Genomic DNA, 20,856 nt, shown 5'->3' with positions numbered 1-20,856 from the left:
TAACATAGCCCTAGGCTGTGTAACTTTCGAACTAGGGACACACGGTCGTGTCTCAACCTGTGTCTTCACTTGTGTAACTCTCTAAGTAGGGTTACATGGTTGTGTCATACACCCGTGTGCCAGGCTGTGTAACTCACTGACTTGTACCCTTTGAAATCCTCAGATGACAAAAGGCCGTGTCGCCAGGCCGTGTGCCTCACATGACATAAAGATTAAATCCAATTATGCATAAAGATTAAACCCAAAATTTACCTAAAATCAAACCATTTCAAAACCATTTCATGCATAAAGATTAAATCCAATTATGCACCCTTTTAAGGGACCAAAACACCATCCAAGCACACCTAGAAATGCCATTTTCAAAACCTTAATTCAACTAACCAATATGCCATTCAAAGGCACCACAATTATAATAAAACAACATTTACCAAAACATGTTAACATTACCTAATTCTATGCATAAAGACCTCATTCTATTATGTGCATAAAATACATCATAATTGACCATTTCCAAACCAACATTTTATGCCAAAATACCACGTACATCAATGATCAAAAAGTGACCAAAAGGACTTACCTAAGCAAGTATTATAAGTCCATCAACCATGCATAAACATCAAGACACAAACAATCCAAATTATCGTTTACATATTTATCAAAACACCATTATAAATCACACGGTACATGCCATTATAAACCTCGGCCAAAATGCTCAAAAACTACAGAATTGACTGTTAAATAGTGTGATAGGTCTCTGACGAGCTTCCAACCAAATCGAGCTTCCAATGATCTAAAAAAAAAACAAGAAAAATAATTACGTAACCAATGAATGCTTAGTAAGCTTATATAAACTTAAAACATAACTTACCATTTTAATAATGTTATTTATAGAATAAGTATAAACTGTTACCAATGACATAAGCTTAGTAAAAGCCTAAACAACATCACCAACTCACAAGTTAGTACACTTGTCTATGATATCAATGAAATCAACCATAAAACATATAAATTTCCTTATGAACAAACATCATTAAGTTCATAAAACCTTTTATAAAGTCATGATTTAATCTATTTGCATACTTACCATTCGTTCCCTTTTACTACTCGTTAAACTATCTAGAATTACATTGGATACTCGGGAAAGCTCACACGAAGTGTGCCTTTACATATAATCGTAACCTTTCCTTTACATCAATGCTCAAACAATGTGTGTCTTTACATATAATCGTAACCTTTCCTTTACATCAATGCTCACACGAGCTGTGGGTTAGAATGTAAGCTACACGATGCTGCTCACACGACCTGTGGAGTATCTACAATAGATGCAGGACCTCAACCATCGGTAGGACACTCAAGACCAACACTCGAAACATGGAATCCCTAAGGACATGTCATTCGTATCCTAAGAATTCTTAAGGTTCAATCGAGACTTAATTTTCGTCAATTCATCATAGCATTAATACATTTGTATATTGATTGATTTACATTAAAACAACACAATAAGAATTCAATTTAAACAACATTAAACCGAATACAGTTCATACGAACTTACCTCGATGACTAGGGGTGTAGAAGTTAAATCGAACTAGTCGAAGCTTTAGCTTTTCATCTATCTAAGTCTGAACGTGACTTTTCTTGATCTAAATAAGTAATTTCAATCAATTAAGTTCTTATAATATTCAATTTAACCCATATTTCATATTTATACAAAATTACCAATTTGCCCCTAACATTTTAACTTTTCACAATTTAGTCATTAAGCTCATAACTTAAAATCTAACCGTTTTAAACTAAATCCATGTTAACCATATATGCAATGGGCCTTGATATAACCCATATTTACCATCATTTTACAATAAAACCTATAGATTTATACTTTTAATAATTTAATCCCTAATTTCAAAAATCGTAAAAAACCACTTAACAAAACTTGTTTATTTTTCAACAAAGATTCACAATTTATCAATTAACATAAAAAACCATTCAAAAGCATTCATGGTAAATCCCTAAACCTTTAATAGTTTTGCAAATTAACCCCCGGGCTAGCTAGGTTCAGTTAAAACGATCTCAAAAATATAAAATCATTAAAAACAGGGTTTGGATTCACTTACATGCACACTACTAGGCTAGCCAAGCCTTCAAGCCCTAACAATGGCTATTATTTTCCTAAATTTCAGTTGAAACAAGGAAGAAGTGAGGAAGATGACACCTTTTCTTAGTTTATTTGAACTTTAATTATTAATTTACTAATTTACCCTTAATAAATATAACTTAAAACTAACATAATTGTGTACAAATTTGTCCATGAACATTAAGGATGATATAATTACCATTTAAGTCCATTTACTTTAAAGTTTCATAGCCATTTCACCCTTTTAACTAATAGAACTCAAATTTTACAATTTTTATGATTTGGTCCTTTTTACCTAATTAACTATTTAAACATCAAAATTTCTTAATGAAATTTTACTACGACCTTAATATAATCCTGTAGAAACTAAATAAATATTAAAATAATAATTTACTCATCGAAATGGTGGTATTGAAACCACTATTTTTGATATCACTGAAAATGAGTTGTTACATGATTGGTTTTTTGCTTTTTTGTCGCTTTTGTATTTGATGCTTCTTTCTTTAAAATGGTCAATAATTTTTTGATAGATATATCGTAGTGGAAGGTGAAAACTTATTGTGGACCATGAGAATGGAGGAGATGGTGGCTATGTTGCGTTTATGATGTCTACAACCAGTGCATTATAAGTATGGATTTTCAATGGTGCTGGGTTGTCACTAGATGAGTGACGACACAACATGTTGAATGAGCTTATTCTTGCCATTATATTTATTCGAGGCAAACTTTTAACTAGAGGTGTGCATGGGTTGGGCCAAGCCAAGCTCAACTAAAAATTTAGGCCCGTTTGCTAGGCCCTGGCTTGGCTTGGCCAGAAAAATGGGCCTAAAATTTTGCCCAAGCTCGACCCGGGTAAAAATGTTAAAACCCGAGCCTGACCTAGCCCGCCCATATTATTTTTTTATATAATTTTAAAATATATATAATACATTAAAAATACTAAAAACATTAAAATAAATATTTCCCAATAAATTAAAAATAAAATTTAAAAAATATGTATACTTAAATAACACTAAGATAGATGCAACTTAACAAGCAAATGCCTCTAAAATAATAACAAAATTAACAAATGTTTTTAAAATAATAACAAAATTAACAATAAAATAAGTTTTATACAATATCTAAACAATAACAACAAAATAGTAGCAACATAATAGTAAAATGGTAGCAAAATAATGAGAAAACAATAAGAAAATAATATTAAAAAACAAAAAAAAACATATTTTTTTGTCCTTTAGTGAATTCTAGCTGAGCCGGACCCGGGCCAAAAATGCCTTACTCGAGGCCCGACTTGTTTTTTAGACGGGCTTTATTTTTTTGTGCAATCCCATTTTTCGGGTCTATATTTTTGTCCAAACCCCCACATTTCAAGCGAACTTTCGGGTTGGGTGGCCTGACCCATGAACATGTCTACTTTTAACTACCACTTCACCCTTGATTTGTAAAGATTTTTTGAATTTACCACACTACTTTTGGGCAATTGTAATAGAGATTTTGGCTTTTACTGGTGCTGTATTTCTTGGTTTGTACGAAGCATCAAGAAAATTTTTCTACAAGCATATTATCACATATGTAATACCATCTTAACTTTTTATTTTTACATAATATTCAAAAAAAAATCCCATCATTTTAGTTGATGTATTTAATGGATATCATTTGAGTTAGGATTTAAATTTTAAAAGTAAAAAAATATAAGGACTAAAAAAAATTAAGTTGGAGAGTAGAGACTAAATTTACAAATTACACATACTATATAAACTATTAGCAAAATTTGACCTAATGTTTTTAATCGTTATGATTTGGATCAGTATTACAATTTAAAATTTTGAAAAATATATAGACTAAAAATGATGAAATTGAAGAATAAAGACTAAATTTATAACTTAGGCATAGTACATCAACTTATAAATTTATAACTTCGACCCAACAATTTAATGATTATTGTTTAGATAATGTCTGGAATTTTAAAAATTCAAAAAATATAAAAACTAAAATTGACTATGATGTTGTTTGATAAATTGCAATCTTAGGTACTGAAAAATTAAATATTAAATTTAAGTTATAAAATTTATTTAATATATTATAAAAATAAAAATATTATCTGTTAAGTGATAATTAACTCTTTCTCTACTTATTTACTACAATATGAATTATCAAACTCATTTAAAAAATTAAATTCAACATATTTGTGATATTTAAAACCGCAAGTTTCATCTGCAGTAAACGATGGAGTTTACCTCCGTAAGGAACTCTGATAACGTGGTCTAGAAATGCAATGGAGGGAAAGTGGAAATATCTCAAATTTCTAAAAAACCCAAATTGAAATTTTTAATAAAAAATGGCAAGTTGGTCAAATCTTGGCTTGCACACAGCTTGGGTAGTCGTGTAGGGGAAATTGTAATTGTATAAGATTCTTTTTCACAGTTCCTCATATATCAGTCCATCACTCTCCATCTCTTTCTTCTAATCTGCAAATTGTGTCATTATTTAAACTCGTCTCTTTACCCTTTCATTTATAATCATCTGATTTTAAAAGGGTACTCCTTTGGTACCCATTCTCTAGCTACCCACCTTATCCCTCTTATCTTCCTTCCTCTCTTTTTCTTTTAATTTTTACTTCTCATGTTCTGAAAAATTTCAAATCTTTTTTTTGGGGATTGATTTCTCAATTCTTTTGAAGGAACCTTAAGAGGGACATGGAAGCTGTTTTACAAACCAGAGGGCTACTTTCATTGCCACCTCATCCGACCAGAGTTAGAAGCCTTTTGAACCCATCACAAGGCTTAAAGCACAGGCTTTTTGCCTCAAAACCCTTAGGCCTTAATGGGTTATCTCTGTCTTATAAAAGAGTTCCAAGCGTCGTAGCAAAACCAAATGGTTTATCCCCTAAAGAAAAGAGCTTTATTTGCAAGGCTGAGGCTGCTGCTGCAGCTGATGGGCAGCCTTTGTTCGGTGAAATCCCGACGCCAAAGTTCTTGGGGATTGAGCTTGTGACTCTTAAGAAGATTATCCCACTTGGGTTAATGTTCTTTTGCATCCTTTTCAATTACACAATCCTTAGGGATACAAAGGATGTGTTGGTCGTGACAGCTAAAGGAAGCAGTGCAGAGATTATACCATTTTTAAAGACATGGGTTAATTTGCCTATGGCTGTTGGGTTCATGTTGTTATACACAAAGTTGGCTAATGAGTTGTCAAAGAAGGCTCTTTTCTACACTGTTATTCTTCCTTTTATAGCCTTTTTTGGTGCATTTGGGTTTCTATTGTATCCTCTCAGCAATCACATCCACCCTGAAGCACTTGCTGATAAGCTTCTTGCGGTGCTTGGACCCAGATTTCTTGGTCCTCTTGCTATTATGAGGATATGGAGTTTCTGTTTGTTCTATGTCATGGCTGAACTTTGGGGCAGCGTGGTCATTTCTGTTTTATTTTGGGGGTTTGCCAATCAGGTGATTTATATTATATTATGGAATTGAATGTTTGAATTTTTTTATCTGCATGATTGTATAAGTGTTGATTTTATCTATATGTTGATCTTGTGTCAGAAATTAGTAATTTTTAATAGGCTAGGATTTTATTTTCATCCCTTAACATGCAGATCTCATGATAGAGACTCCTTAAATCATTCCTAATCCATAAGTTGGGATAATTTGAACTTGTTATAATCTCAGTCATCTGTTTCTTATATTGGTTTAAGCTTTTGTCACTATCACTACACATCTAGTCATCTAGTTTGCTCTCTTTCTGTTTTTCAAAACTAGTTAGCATCTTCATTGATATGTTTGCATAAATGATTTTGCTTCTTTCTTTCACTTCTAGTTGAGTTCTGTAATTCAAAAACCAGTTAGCATGTTCAATGACAAATTTGCATCAAAGATTTTGTTTCAATTCTTTAGTTTTGGTTGTATTTCGTTTCTACATCGGCTGCTCATGTTCCGAAAATTGTTTTCTAAATCTCCTTACTCTGTTAAAGTTCAACATTTCATGAATGCCATTATGCCATATAACTTTTGCTTGTTGATGCAGATGAGAAAATATCATTTAAATGTTTTGCTGTCTATATAATTAAGCATTGGCTTATTGAAAATGATTATGGACGATAGTTATGCTGATTTTATTTGGATAAAGTTGTGGACATCGAAGATCCTGTTCCTTTTTCCCTCGTCAAATTCATGCTCTTTCTCCATATTCTAACATGTAACCTAAGAAGCTTTCTTTCCATTTAATCTTTTAGTGAATTAAGTACACATTAGAAACTTTGGATTTTTTTAAGTATAATCTTATCTTGGTTAATTCTTTAGTGGTTCCATATGTAAAATTATTCTACCTTCTATTTGAAACTTCTACTTGCTGGACCGCTCTTTGTTTGCTAGTGCTAGAAATGAGGAATTGGAAAAGAAAGTTCCATGAGACAGTTGAGAAAAATAAGAAAGCTAGCCGAAATTTCATGTAGCCTGTATTTCAAGTTGTAGTGAGATTATTGCTCTTTCGGCATCTCTTGTGGAAAGAGCAAGGGAAAACAAGAAGATAATTGAATATTACTTCTAAATTCCAAACTTCAAATGTCTTATTTGAATTTGCACCTTGTATTTGGCCACTAAATTCAGAACTCAAGCAGTCATGATTGTGGCAACCTATTACTTGTATTTCTATGCTTTCTTTTGGCGCATTTTATCTGTTTTAGTTGCATCTCTCTGAAATGATCTTCGCCTGATTTTGAGACTTAAAGCGATATTTACCCACTGTTGCATTTTTCTTGTGCAGATAACTACTGTAGAGGAAGCAAAAAGATTCTATCCTCTGTTCGGTCTTGGAGCCAATATAGCCCTCATTTTCTCTGGTAGAACTGTTAAGTACTTCTCCAATTTGAGGCAAAATTTGGGTCCTGGAGTTGATGGTTGGGCCATCTCCTTGAAGGGAATGATGAGCATTGTGGTGCTAATGGGGCTTGCCATCTGTTTCCTCTACTGGTGGGTGAATAAGTTTGTTCCTCTTCCCACGCGTAGCAAGAAGAAGAAGGTAATCCATTGTTTAACTATTTCTCTTGTTTGGCTTATTTGTTTCCGTAGATTCTTAGGCTCCAGGATTTGCTTATTTAATCTCGAAAGTTCATCCCAAACCTTTTGAGTTGTTGACATATTATGAGTTTAAAAGAAAAAAACTTTTCACCAAGTGTCTTGTGATTTACCTATCAAATTGTTGGTTAAAGAGATAATTTTCATAATTCAGTCAGTTTGGGTTATTAAGCTGGTTAATTTGTTCGGTTCCATGCCATTGTATTTGTGATGGACCAATTATCCATTTGTCTTAGCAAGACATATAAGTTCTTAACATGGGCCAGGCAAGCAAGATTTGCTTTTGATTGCATGACATCTATTATGCAGAAAAGCTTTTGTAGTTTTATATACAAATTATACCTGCTACTATATCTATTTTACTTTTGGATAATTGGTACATGGAACTGTATCATTTCACATACAGAAGGGGAGTTCTCCATGCTTATGTTGTGTACACATTTGAGTGAAGTTGTTTAGGTCAAAACATATATGAAGCCATGTTTCTTTTTATTGTCAATTGGTTTGCAGGAAAAGCCTAAAATGGGAACAAGGGAGAGCTTGAAATTCTTGGTGTCTTCAAAGTACATTAGGGATCTTGCCACTTTGGTGGTTGCATATGGTATCAGCATCAACCTTGTTGAAGTTACCTGGAAATCAAAGCTTAAAGCTCAGGTAACATTTTTTTATTAATTTTCTGCTTCTCTGTTGCGTGCTCTTCTATCTTTTATACCTTAACTGGCTTAGTAACTAATGGTTCTTGCTCCATATTGCAGTTTCCAAGCCCGAATGAATACTCCTCTTTCATGGGTGATTTCTCAACTGCCACTGGAATTGCGACATTTACTATGATGCTACTAAGTCAATTTATATTTGACAAATATGGATGGGGAGTTGCTGCTGGAATTACACCCACTGTCCTACTTCTGTCTGGAGTTGGTTTCTTTTCCTTGATATTATTTGGTGGTCCTCTTGGACCAACTCTTGCAAAGTTTGGCATGACTCCTCTTCTTGCAGCTGTATATGTGGGTGCCCTGCAGAACATTTTCAGCAAGAGTGCAAAGTACAGTTTATTCGATCCTTGCAAAGAAATGGCTTATATTCCTTTGGATGAGGACACCAAGGTTTGGAATCTTTGCTCACAATTCGAAGTTTTGATTTCTTATGCAACTTCTGGTCATTAACTTGCAGCCTATTTGATACTCTCTTTAGGTTAAAGGGAAGGCAGCCATTGATGTTGTATGCAATCCACTGGGAAAATCAGGGGGTGCTTTGATTCAACAGTTTATGATCTTGACCTTCGGATCACTCGCGAATTCAACCCCATACCTTGGAGGGATACTTCTGGTGATTGTTCTTGCATGGCTGTCGGCAGCCAAGTCTTTGGATTCGCAATTCACAGAATTGCGTAGGGAAGAAGAACTCGAGAAGGAGATGGAAAGAGCAGCTGTTAAGATCCCTGTCATGTCTGAAAGCGGAAATGGCTCTCTTGCAAGTGGTTCAGCAGAAACATCAGAAACATCAACTCCAAGCAATATCTAAGAAAAAAAAAAACATTCTTCCATTTGTTGCCAACAGGAAGAATAAGAAGCTGATAAGAAACCAGTGCTAGGCGACTGTTGGCTCTAGAATTTTGCTTTTGTTCATACAAAGGATATTAGTTAAAAACGTAAATGCTCGACTTTATTATAAGTCCTCCATTTCTTTAGATGTTGAGCTTAGTGTTTGTTTAGTTATTGTGCTCTTTAGAATTGCATTAGGATCCATACCAATTGAAACCCTTTTTTGATCAAAATTCTTTTTATATATACATTAGAAGACGCGGGAATTAAGCCCAAGATTGATTAGTTGGCCCTTGAGGGAAGGCTGAGAAAAGTTATGCTTCCTTTGCATATTGGTTTACATGCCCAAAGCAGAGTTGCAGTTTTCTATTTCTCGAGAACCAAGGAAGCATAAAAACTAAGGTTCACGTGTTCACTTTACCATATGCAGAAAGTAGACAAAACTTTGTTCCTTGGCTCATGTATATGTCTCATTCTCATCATATCACATATGGACTATTTCCCAGCAAAAGGTTCTTTGTTTTTGGTCCTCCACCTTCGTCTATATTAGCTTGCTTTAATCATTTTCATTAAGAAATATAGACCCAAGGGATTCTGATGTTCCCAAGTAAAAAATTGCGTCACAACTTTTTACCTTTTCCCACAATTCATTTTCATCATCTCCATATATCCAACACTTTCTATAGAAAACAAAACCTATTAATTAATTCAAGACCCCAAAACTTAATTTAATTGGTTCATGCAGCAGCATGTTTGAGGTTCGAAGAATATTTACAATCCTTTCTCCTATACAAGAAATTATTTAGACATATTGGTAATGGTATGGTTTACAGTTGGATGATGGTAGATATTGGGAAGGTTCGGAGATTGATGTCATATAGGGCGTGAGTGTTACGTACATAATCCAGCTGCATCCCAAAACATCCATGATAAGGGATATCAGTTTAAGGTCACTTTCACTCTTAAGGTATTGGTATTAATTAACTTTGTTCTCCTTAGGCTGGAGCAGGGAATAAGTTCATGTGGTGTCACACTGTCCCTTGATGTGGCATATTTTAGCATTTAAGCAAATTTGTCTCTACTCTATACCTCTCTTATCCATCTGCAGCCTCAGCCTCAGCCTCCCAAATGACACCAAAGTGAATCAACCCTCAATATCAAGCCCCTCAAATCTTCTCAATTTGAAGCACATCATAGAACTGCTCGCCCTTGGTTCCACTCTTCTGTTACTGTTGAAGGGTCATGTTGAATAAGCTAGCCTTGCCAGAATCCAGCACTTTCCCAGGAAAGCCAATGCCACCCACAGCTGAATGCTGGTTTGATGATGCATGCATCCTTGACATGGACTACTTTGTGAAGACCATCTCAGGCATAAAGGCCAAGGGTGTTCGTCCCGACTTAGTAGGCTCAATCATTGCACATTATGCATCAAAATGGCTACCTGATCTATCCGGCAATGACACCGAAAAGGGTCCTATGAGTCTCCAAGAGTCATCGCCGGAGAGTGTCACAGTTTCATGGATGAAAAAGAGGTTCTTTGTTGAAACCTTGGTGGGAATCTTGCCACCTGAGAGAGATTCCATCCCCTGCAACTTCCTCCTACGCCTTCTCCGGACGGCCAACATGGTTGGGGTGGAGCCTTCCTACAGAGCAGAGCTGGAGAAAAGAATTTCGTGGCAGCTTGACCAAGCATCACTGAAAGAGCTCATGATTCCATCGTTTAGTCACACTTGTGGCACTCTGCTAGACGTTGAGCTTGTTATAAGGCTGGTTAAGAGATTTGCTAGCCTTGATGAAGGCACTAGAAGCGGCATTGCGGTGGTTAAAGTAGCTAAGCTTGTGGATAGCTACTTGGCAGAAGCAGCTTTGGATACCAATCTGAGTTTGGAGGACTTTATTGCACTTGGTGCTGCTCTTCCTAGCCATGCCCGAGCCATGGATGATGGCCTCTACCGTGCCATTGACACTTATCTCAAAGTAAGTTCATATTATTCCCAATTCTTTCTTGTTTATGATATCAGTAGTTAAATCAGCTTCAGCTATTAAATCCCATGTTTTGGAAGTTGGTTCATTCTTTCACTGTCTTTCAACAAGTCCAAGAATCAAATTCCAGTGACATAATTGGACAAGGAAATACCAGGGACATAACAAGGCCATATGGGCCCGTAGAGAAATTGAGGTTGTTGATGACTAGTTCACCGACTCACCAGTAAAAAGATCGTTCATGATCAGAATTTAAAGTGTTAGGTTCTACAGTAAAAGATTCTTCATGATCTCTAGTCCTGTAGTCTCGTGAAGCCTATTATGTAATTGCAAAACATATCTAGGTTTTGGAGTCTTTCGGTACGCAATTTAGGGGCAGCGATTCATGGGACGACGACCTTGTCTTGTTTTAAATAATTAAGAAAACAGTATATTAATTAATGCAGGCACATCCAGGTGTTTCAAAGCAAGATAGGAAGGTTCTATGCAGATTGATAGACAGTCGAAAACTGTCACCAGAAGCATCCCTACACGCTGCACAAAACGAACGTTTGCCAGTTCGGGCGGTGATTCAAGTGTTGTTCTGCGAGCAAAGCAAGCTCAACCGACATGTTGATTGGAGTGGGTCGTTCAACGGAACCCGGAGTCCGAACCCGGCAGGACTGGAAGCCCCGGTTCGGTGCATGTCGAAACGTGAAATGAACGCTCAACAAATGGAGATAAAGAAGCTGAAGGAAGAGCTGCTGAGGGTCCAAAACCAATGCGTAGCGATACAAATGCAAATGGAGAAACTAGTGGATAAGAAGAAAGGGTTTTTCAGGTGGAAGAAGCTGGGGATAATGCCGTCGCTGAAGAGCAGCGTGAGTGTATTTGAGAAGATTGAAGAAGAAAGAGAGGCTAACTTTGGGAGGCAAACCCCCATTGATATCAAACAAAAGCCTGTTCGTCCTCCCAAGTGGAGAAAATCCATGTCTTGACTTCATTGTGCAGGGGTTCCTAATTAATTTGCTGCTAAATTTAATGTTTTTATATATATATATGTTCCTTTTTCTATGTTCCATGTCGCGATAATAATGTAACAATAATAAGATTCGTATTAAATAAATGTAGTATTTCTTTTTGTGGATTATAATAATAGAGAAAATATAAACAATAAACACAACTAACATGACTCGAACTCAGGTCACACTTGAGGCAGTAAACACCATTAACTATCAAGTCATCACAGCAAACCTTAGGCGTAATAAGTGAACAATTTCAATGTTACATATATATACAAACTAATTTTGCAGTTTAAATTATGATTTTATATTTAATAATAAATTTCCAGTTGAAAATTATGGGAAGATTGGAAACTGGAACTTCTACGGAAGCCATATATAGAACGGTCGATGGAAGAGGGTATGTGTGTTTGTATGTTTCATTGTGCCATACCTGCATCTAAAGAGAGATACGTGAACTATCTTGGATGATATAGTTATTATGCAATCCAAACAAAATAAAGTATGCATCCTAATCTATGTAGCATATGAAATTACTAAATCATCGGTCCTAATTATGCAAGACTTGAATGATAGTAAATAAATATTATAAGTCATAACAGACAATCTACTAATAACCCATAGCACAATAAGCATTGAATGTTATGCAATCTTAAGAATCAAAACAATGTGGCATGTGTAGTGAATTGAATTATAGCATGTCATCTTGCATAATTAGTCTATATGGTTATGTACAATGCTTGCCATGCAAGAAAATGATTTAATCTTAATAATTTTGCAAAGTTTCGGCTAGGGTTTCTAGGAGGGGTATAGGGATTGTATAGTTTTTGGAGTCTAGTAGGAGAATTTGGGCTTCAGATTTGCTCGGAAGAATGGGCCGTGGATGAAAGATATGAGAGTGAAAAAAAGATCATGTTCAAGATTAGAAGAGGGTTCAGTACTGTTATACCCCTATTTGGTTGGGACACATGATACCATGAGAAGGTACTAGAGAGACATCCATGGGTGGCCTTCCGCATCACAACACTTAACTCCCCACCTGAAGAGTACCTAGAGGGCATACCATCTTACATCACCTGGCTGGTCACACCCGAGTACCTTGTTCTCTATGTCACCCACTTTTAGTGGGAACACATCCATTTCTATGGGGGAACCACTAAGGGACCATAGAGGCATAACAATCTTGTATTACCTCAGCTAAGAAAATGTCAGAACAATACTATGCATGAAGACAATCGACGATCACAACCCATGGATTTATGTACGAGGAATGAATCTGGGTTGTAAGAAAGGTTCAAAATTATACCTTCCTAATCTGAGCAAGAAAATAGATTTTAGAAGTTGATGTCCAAAGCAAAAAACAAACCACAACCATAACGTTTAGTTCCATCCTCTAAGGTATGCACCTGGTGTGGATGGTTGGAAAACTCCTTTGAACTTTTCAAAGAATATTTAGAAAAACCCTTGCTAGACTAGGGAAATTCTTATTCAATAGCCATGTAACGACCCAATAGTTAGGGGTGTCGGACTAGGGAATGTGCATTTTCGGGACTCCATTTTCGTAAATCGGACTCGTAAATATTTATTAAAAATATTTACGAAGCTAGTTGTGTAGTTAATTAGGTTTTGGTTAAGTGAAATTGCTTGAATTAAGAGTAATTAGGTATAAAGACTAAATTGCATATAGGGTGAAAGTTGAATTATAGATTAAAAAATAATTAAATGGGCTAAAAAAGTAATTATGCCATTGTTCTTTAATGAGGCGGCATAAGTATAAAAATTATATATATATTAATAATTAAAGTTAAAATATATATCATAATATGAATGAATAAAAAATAAAAACAAGAGAAAGCCAACGAAATCAGAAAGGAAAGAAAGAAAAGAAAAAGGGAAAGAAAGAAAGAACTCACGACCAAGGGTTTCAAAAATTTCAAAGTTTAATTGGTTAGTTAATTTAGTCCCTTTTTTGTAATTTTTATGTTTTTGGAATCCCGGTGTTAAGTACTACCCGACCCGTGTCGAAATTTTAGCAATTATTGAGTTTTTAAGTGTTGTTAATGTTGAATAATTTTAGTATTAGGGATTAAATTGATAGATTTTTAAGTTATAAATGAAAAAAAAAGATTAAATTGTAGAATGAATTGTAAATTTTGAGTAATAGGGAATAAATTATGAAAAAAATTGAAATTTAGGGATTTAAGTGAAAATATGGAGTTAAATTTAGTTTAAAGTGGAAATTGTATGAAAATATAGAATTAATTGTGAAGAATAAAAATTAGTCTCGGTTTAAGGACTAAATTAGAATTTAGGCAAATATTGAATAAAAATTGAAATATTTAATATGAAATTGAATTCTGTTGTATTGATGAATTTTAATTGTTTTAATTCCGTAGCTAACGTCAATCAGAATCCTCAACTAAAAAGGGGAAAGATAAAGTTGACGTGGAATTGCTCGGAATTCCTGATTTGTATTTCTATAACCTGAACTTAGTTGTTAATTGTTGTAATTCAATTTAATGCATATGGTAAGTGTTGAGGTGAGTAATTGATATTTGATAATTGATTGAAATGAATTGAATTGGTAGATGCATATTGAATGTATTGATTATTGAATTGAAATGAATATATATGTTAATGTGAAATTTGGATGTTGGATATTTGTTGTATTTGGAAAGTGAATTGAAACCCTATTAACTGTATCGAGCTGAGTCGGATATAGATGACATGCCATAGGATTGGAAGAGTTTAGAGATTTCTTCGACTTCAAGTCGATGAGGTACTAGGTGCCAATTTACTTCGGTTTAACCGATGAGACACTGGGTGCCAAATTTATATAGTACTGGGCGCAGTTATTACTTCGGATTTATCCAATGAGGCACTGGTTGCCAAACTGGTGTGTTCGTTGGATCCGTGTATCCGTCCGAGACGTGTTAATAGGGGTAATTTGTAATAGCCAAATTTTAGGCCTAGTCGGAACAGTGGTTTCGGGACCACAAATCCGACGAGAAAACAAAATGTAATGGCCTGAATTTTCAGAGGTGTCGGAACGATGATTTGAGATCACTAAATTCGACAAATGGGTAGAAAATATTATTAATTTAGTAAGTATAAGTTAAATGTGAAGTTAGGAAAATTTTTGAAATAGTGAATAGTGCACTAGAAATAAATATTAAAATAATTAAAATCAAAATGAGGTATCAAGACCTCGGGGATTTTAAGCCGAGCCATAGATATTTTTATAAATATTTATGGAGTGTTAAAAAGTTAGTATTAAAGTTTCGTTAAGAAATTTTAAAGTTTCGATAATTAATTGAACAAAAAGAACTAAATTGTAACAAATGCAAAATTTTGGAAAATGATTAAATAGCTTAAATGATAAAAGGAAGAGGGCTTAAAAGGCAAATAGACCCAAGGTCTATTTGGGCTGGACGGCAAAGGCATGAAATCAGCAAGAAAGTAAGAAGAATTAAGGGCAAAATTGGAATATTGTAAAATTTGCTTAATAAAGTTAGGACCAAAGTGGAATTATCTAGATTTCTCTTCATTTTTCTGAATTCTCATCAGCTAAAACACCATGGAAGGGCTTCTTCAAGCTGGTTCTTCATATTTTTATTACAAGTAAGTTCAATTCTTGACTATTTCTTGAAATTTTTGTATTTTTATGACTTTTACAACTAGGCCCACTTGTTAAATTCATTAGTTTTTGATTTTATGAAAGAAGTTGAAAGTTGATATGAATATGTTCTGGACTTATATGATGATTTATCATGAAATTAGAGCTTTAAATTGTTCATATGTTGATTTTATTGAAAGAATTGAATAGAAAGTGAATGTTTGGGACCTAATAGTAAAAGAGTTTGAAGATAGAGTTATATGTGGAAATTCTGAATTTCAATAGTTGTGTAACAACTTATAATGTCTAGGTAAATTATTAATTGAGAAAATTAGATTAATTGAGGGGTTAATTGAGAAAGGACCGAATTGTATAAACTGTGAAATTTGGGGCAAAATGGAAATCAACATTTTACACTAAAGCAGTTTTGGACAGCAGCAGTACTGTAACTTTGAAAAATCACCAAAAATTTTTGAGATTGAATTAGAGGATGAATAAAATATGAAACTAAATCTTATTGAGTCTAGTTTCTTATAAAAGAAACGGTGTGAGCAATGGAATTGTAAATCATGAGATATAATAGATTTTTTTGAGACAAGGTTAGAATGAATTCGGGTTCCCCTTTTCTGAATTTTTAAAATCATTAAAAATTGTAAAAAAATGATTATGAGTTATAATTTATATGGTTAGAATCCTTAATGAGTCTGTTTTTAGAAGAAACAAACAAAAACATCATCTGAATTTTGTACAATGAGATAATTAATTTTTAGTGAAGAGTGGTCGGAACTGTCAGACAACAAAACAGGGGAAAGTTTAAAGAATAAACTGTATTAATTGGCTAAACCAAAAATTCTGAAAATTTTATGGTATGAATATATGTGAGTCTAGTTTCAGAAAAAATTAACGGATCTTAATTTGGAGCTCTGTAGCTCCGGATAAAAATAATTTAGTGACTCTGACTCGGATAAACAGTTTTGAATATACATGTGAGTGAATAGTGAAATTATAGCTAATGTTGTTTAAGTGTGTTATACACATTAAGGATGTGGAATGGAGAGGAGGAGGAGGAAAATTGGGAAATATATGAATGATTTGTGTATAATTGGTCATAGGCTTGATTATAATTGATAAATGATGAAATAGAAATGATGCTTGCATTTGTGCATTATTGGTCACGGTTTAAGCTCATTTGTGAAAATAAAGTTTCATAGTATGTGTGTATGGTATATTCGGTATATGATTTGGTATGAAATAATGTCATGAATGGTTTATGAATTAACACATATTGGTAAGCCTGATACATGAATAAATGTTGTGCTCATCCATGCTTATAATGCTTATGCTATACGTGTATTTGGCTAACATATTTGGTGTATATGCTTAGACTTTGGCCAAGTAGTGGCTAGATTATGCCACGTTAAATTTATAAGTTATGCATTGAAATGGTTTATCGTGTGGTTAGTTCCAAAAAGAGTCATGTTTAAATACACTAGCTTGCAACTATGGTTGAATGATATGCTTATATCTTGTGTGATGTGCATAGAAACAAGTGTGGAAAGATAATGAAATAATAAGTTCATATGGCTGGAATTTAATGATTAAATGTTAATTTCATGAATTATACAATGTATGATGAAATGTATTCATTTTTGAAATGAGAATAAAATAAAAATGTGAAAAAAATCGAATAAATGATCAAATTAAGTGGAACGCCGGATTTGAGTACTTCTGATCAAGAGATAAAGTGATAAGTGGTAGCTTTAGCTACACTTATCTGATCAAGTGAAAAAGTGATAAGTGCTACACTTATCTGATCAAGTGAAAAAGTGATAAGTGCTAGCCTCAGCTACACTTATCTGATCAAGTGAGAAAGTGATAAGTGGTAGCCTTAGCTACACTTATCTGATCAAGTGACAAAGTGATAAGTGGTAGCCTAGCTACACTTATCTGATCAGGGACAAGTGATAAGTGATCATACGTAAGACCATAGTTATACTATGGCAAAGTGAAAGTGAAGTACTCAATTTTCCGTAACCGTTCCCTAATTTGATTAAGGATGGTAAGTGACAAATGGACCCAAAAGAATTAAAGTAAATGGATAAGTGGTAGTGTATTTATATCAGGACGATGTTGTTATTCAAGCTAAAGTGATATTTTCATTGCAAAATTGAGAATTTCATAAATGTGTTATTGAATGGTATAATCAATAAACATTGAGTTAAATGGTAAATATGTATTAGTGTTGAACTTGATGTCATTGAATTGTACGTGAATTAAATGGAAATTGTTAGTGATATGATCTAAATCGTGAGCATGAGAAATTGCGAATTGAAGGAAATGGAAATGAAGCATTGAATTGCATGAGTATGTATCGGGTCTCGTAAGCCCTAATTATTATGAGTATAACATTTTGAGGATATATTGTGAAAAGTTATAGGAGCATGTTAATTATTTTGAAAGTTTTAATTTAGATGAAATTTTATAACTCGGTTAAATACGTTTACAAGTGCATGTGTTTTGGTAATGCCTCGTACCCTATTCCGGTATTGAATACGGGTAAGGGGTGTTACATAATTAAATAGAACGGTACTATGATTGATATTGAATGATATTGTACATGAATTGAAAATGGGATAGTGAATTGAAACATGAAAATGAGACACATGAATTATGTATTTATGAATTGGATATTGTTATAGTTTCAAATGATATGTGGATCAAATTGTGAAAAGCTATTATATAGCAAATGATGAAAATTGAATATGGTATAAAATGATGTATTTATGTTTTGAGTATTGAATGGTTAATGTTATTGTATAAATAAATGTGGTCTTAAATATTCAAATGTGCTTATAATTAAAATATGCATATTATATTATCATGTCTTTAAATATTCGGATTATAGAAATACCACTGAGTTTTACTCAGTGTATGGTTTTGTTTTCTGTGCGCAAATTAGGTACAGTGATTTTGAAGAGTTGTAATTGAGGTTGTGAGCATTCATCTTATCACATCTCCAAGTGCCAATAGGGTATGTTTCAAAATTTTGAATAGAATGACATGTACTTAGGAAGATCAAGTGTGTTCCAAGTAGTAGGGACTAAAATATAAGTTATGAAAACTTTATTTTTTTAATGTTCAAATATTAGTGATTAGCTAAAATCACTTTGGCACCAAATATAATATCCCTATATCAGGTTTCTTGGGTCGAACCGGGTATAGGGGTGTTACAAACCAAATCATGGAGAGTGATTTAAGGGATTGGAATAAAACGTGATCTTCTTTCCAAAACAATATCAATTTATTTTCACCCTTGAACATATCTTTTGACTGAAATTATTAAAAACCCCTACGACAAAGATATACCCAATTAAAATTATATGAAACCCATTTCATGTTTAGACAACATAAAGTAATTAAATGAAAGTGGAATTATTGGGGTTGTAATTACAAAAAAATGTAATTCCTAGACGTGTTTGGCTAATATAGTGTAATTTCATTGTAATTATCTATGTCATGTTTGATAGTTAACTCGTACATACCCAGTTACATAATTTATGTTTTTAAAAATTATTAATTACAATAAAAATTTCTAAACAAGTAACAAAAATTAAAATCAAACCATCATATGTAAAATGTTAGTCCAATAATCGATAATACAACCACTAATAAAAATAACAAAAAGAAATTGAACATCATATTGAAGTTTATCTAATTGCACTAACATTCCGTAGTTGTTGGGATATTCCCTCTTTAACACTTAACATATACTTCTTATCATCATTTGTTGGTCCTTGATCGAGTTATTCATTAACTAAATCTGTATCATTAAGATTATCAAAATCTTCTTCTTCTATGTACTCTTCAAAGTATGGATAATTTCAATTTCACTCACAAATGAAGTTTTGAAGTAAGTAACATGCTAGTATGATCCAACATTGTTTTTTTATGGATAAAAAGATCTATCTCGTCCCTTTCAATTTCGAAATTAAGCAAATTAGCCCCTCTAAAAAAATTGGAACAAATTAATCCATGTCTTCCATCAATTGTACATAAATTTGATTGGTACAATAACAAATTTAGCCTTCAATGTTTATATATTTTGTCATTTTGGCCTTAATTCTAAAAAAAATGAACAAATTTAGCCTCAACATCTGCATATTTACACAAATATTGTGGGATAAATTTGTTAAATTAGGACCAAAATGACAGAATGTGTAAATTTTGAGGGTTAAATTTGTTATTATACCAATTAAAATAATATATAATTGATGAAAAACATTAACGCCGTGATTAATTATCTTTAGTTGCTCATTTTTGAAATTGGCAGGAGTTAGATTGCTTTGATTTTTTTCTTAAGAGGGACCAATTTACTCAATTTCAAAATTAAGAACTGGAGAGGTTTTTTTACCTTTTTTATGCTATATTGTGGTGATGTTAATATGAAAATTTTTTTTAGAACAATAAATGTTCTCTCAACCACATTTTAAATGTCTCAAATTAAAGAATTAATAAATTGTGTTTAGTACTTGTATTTGACTCTATTCTCTCAAGTGGTATCGTATTATAATATTTAGGTTCATGTAGCTTTCACTATAAAAACTTATATATAAATAATAATATAACATTTATAAAAAAAATTAACATCCATTAATGTGTTTGTAAGGAGAAGGGAACCAAGACCAGCCTAAAGTCTGCAGAAATAATAAAAACAGCTTGACCGCAATATAACTAATGGTCACTGCAAATTTAGCACCCCACATTGATCCCCTTCTTCAATTTCACACACTTGAGTTATTCTTTCTATCACTCCAGTCCAGATTTGCATCAGTAAACACTATAACATACTCGATTCCCCAATTCCCATGAATAATTCATCAATGCAATTGAATATATTTTAAAATTGAATTTCAAGTTGAGGGATTACTTTTTCCCAAATGGAAAAGTAATAAATTTCTCATCTAAAATGAATATACCAAATCATGACATTCATAAAAGCAATAATGCAGAAAAGGGAATCCCAATTGCATGAAGTAGAGGAGATTAGATCAGATAGCGATGGGAGCATTTCTTCAAAGCATGGGCAGGTTGATATGGTACTTGATTAATGTTATTTCTTGTTTCAGCTTCTCAATCTCTGATGTAAGGTGAGCAACTTCACCTTTCAACCTTAAATTTTCTTGGTTCAGCATTTCGATGTAACGATCCTTGGACTGCTCTTTTGCTTTGCGACGCCTCCTGTACTTTTGATCTTTGCTTATGGTTTTTGCAATTCCTGCTCGTATTGTGCTGCATCAATACCAAATGCTTGTTGATATTAAATAATTTACTTATAACTAGCGGTAAATAGGTGGGTTGGTGTGGGCTGTGCTCAAATTCATATTATTATATGATACGTATATAAATTTAAATTAATTCTAAAATAAGTCAACACTCTATTAATAGGTCACACCCCGATATTCGTGTGGCTAACTAGTGTGTAAGTAACTGTTCTATACATGATTCTTAA

General features: G+C 33.4%; 2 protein-coding genes across 2 annotated transcripts; both read left to right on the top strand.

The window, feature by feature from the left end:
- The first annotated feature begins 4,310 nt into the window (after positions 1-4,310).
- Positions 4,311-9,023, top strand: LOC107913919 (ADP,ATP carrier protein 1, chloroplastic). The gene is made up of 5 exons (XM_016842588.2): positions 4,311-5,580; positions 6,896-7,150; positions 7,717-7,860; positions 7,962-8,309; positions 8,398-9,023. Exons 1-5 carry the CDS (start codon positions 4,828-4,830, stop codon positions 8,725-8,727), a joined length of 1,830 nt encoding a protein of 609 aa, XP_016698077.2. The 5' UTR covers positions 4,311-4,827; the 3' UTR covers positions 8,728-9,023.
- A 557-nt stretch (positions 9,024-9,580) lies between these two features.
- Positions 9,581-11,835, top strand: LOC107913920 (root phototropism protein 3). The gene is made up of 2 exons (XM_041103036.1): positions 9,581-10,724; positions 11,177-11,835. Exons 1-2 carry the CDS (start codon positions 9,990-9,992, stop codon positions 11,705-11,707), a joined length of 1,266 nt encoding a protein of 421 aa, XP_040958970.1. The 5' UTR covers positions 9,581-9,989; the 3' UTR covers positions 11,708-11,835.
- Positions 11,836-20,856: the final 9,021 nt, after the last annotated feature.

This window comes from Gossypium hirsutum, chromosome D10 (genome assembly GCF_007990345.1).
Source record: "Gossypium hirsutum isolate 1008001.06 chromosome D10, Gossypium_hirsutum_v2.1, whole genome shotgun sequence".
Classification (NCBI taxonomy): Eukaryota; Viridiplantae; Streptophyta; class Magnoliopsida; order Malvales; family Malvaceae; genus Gossypium; species Gossypium hirsutum.
The sequence above is the reverse complement of the archived record's forward strand: the minus strand, read 5'-3'. Positions and strand labels throughout refer to the sequence as shown.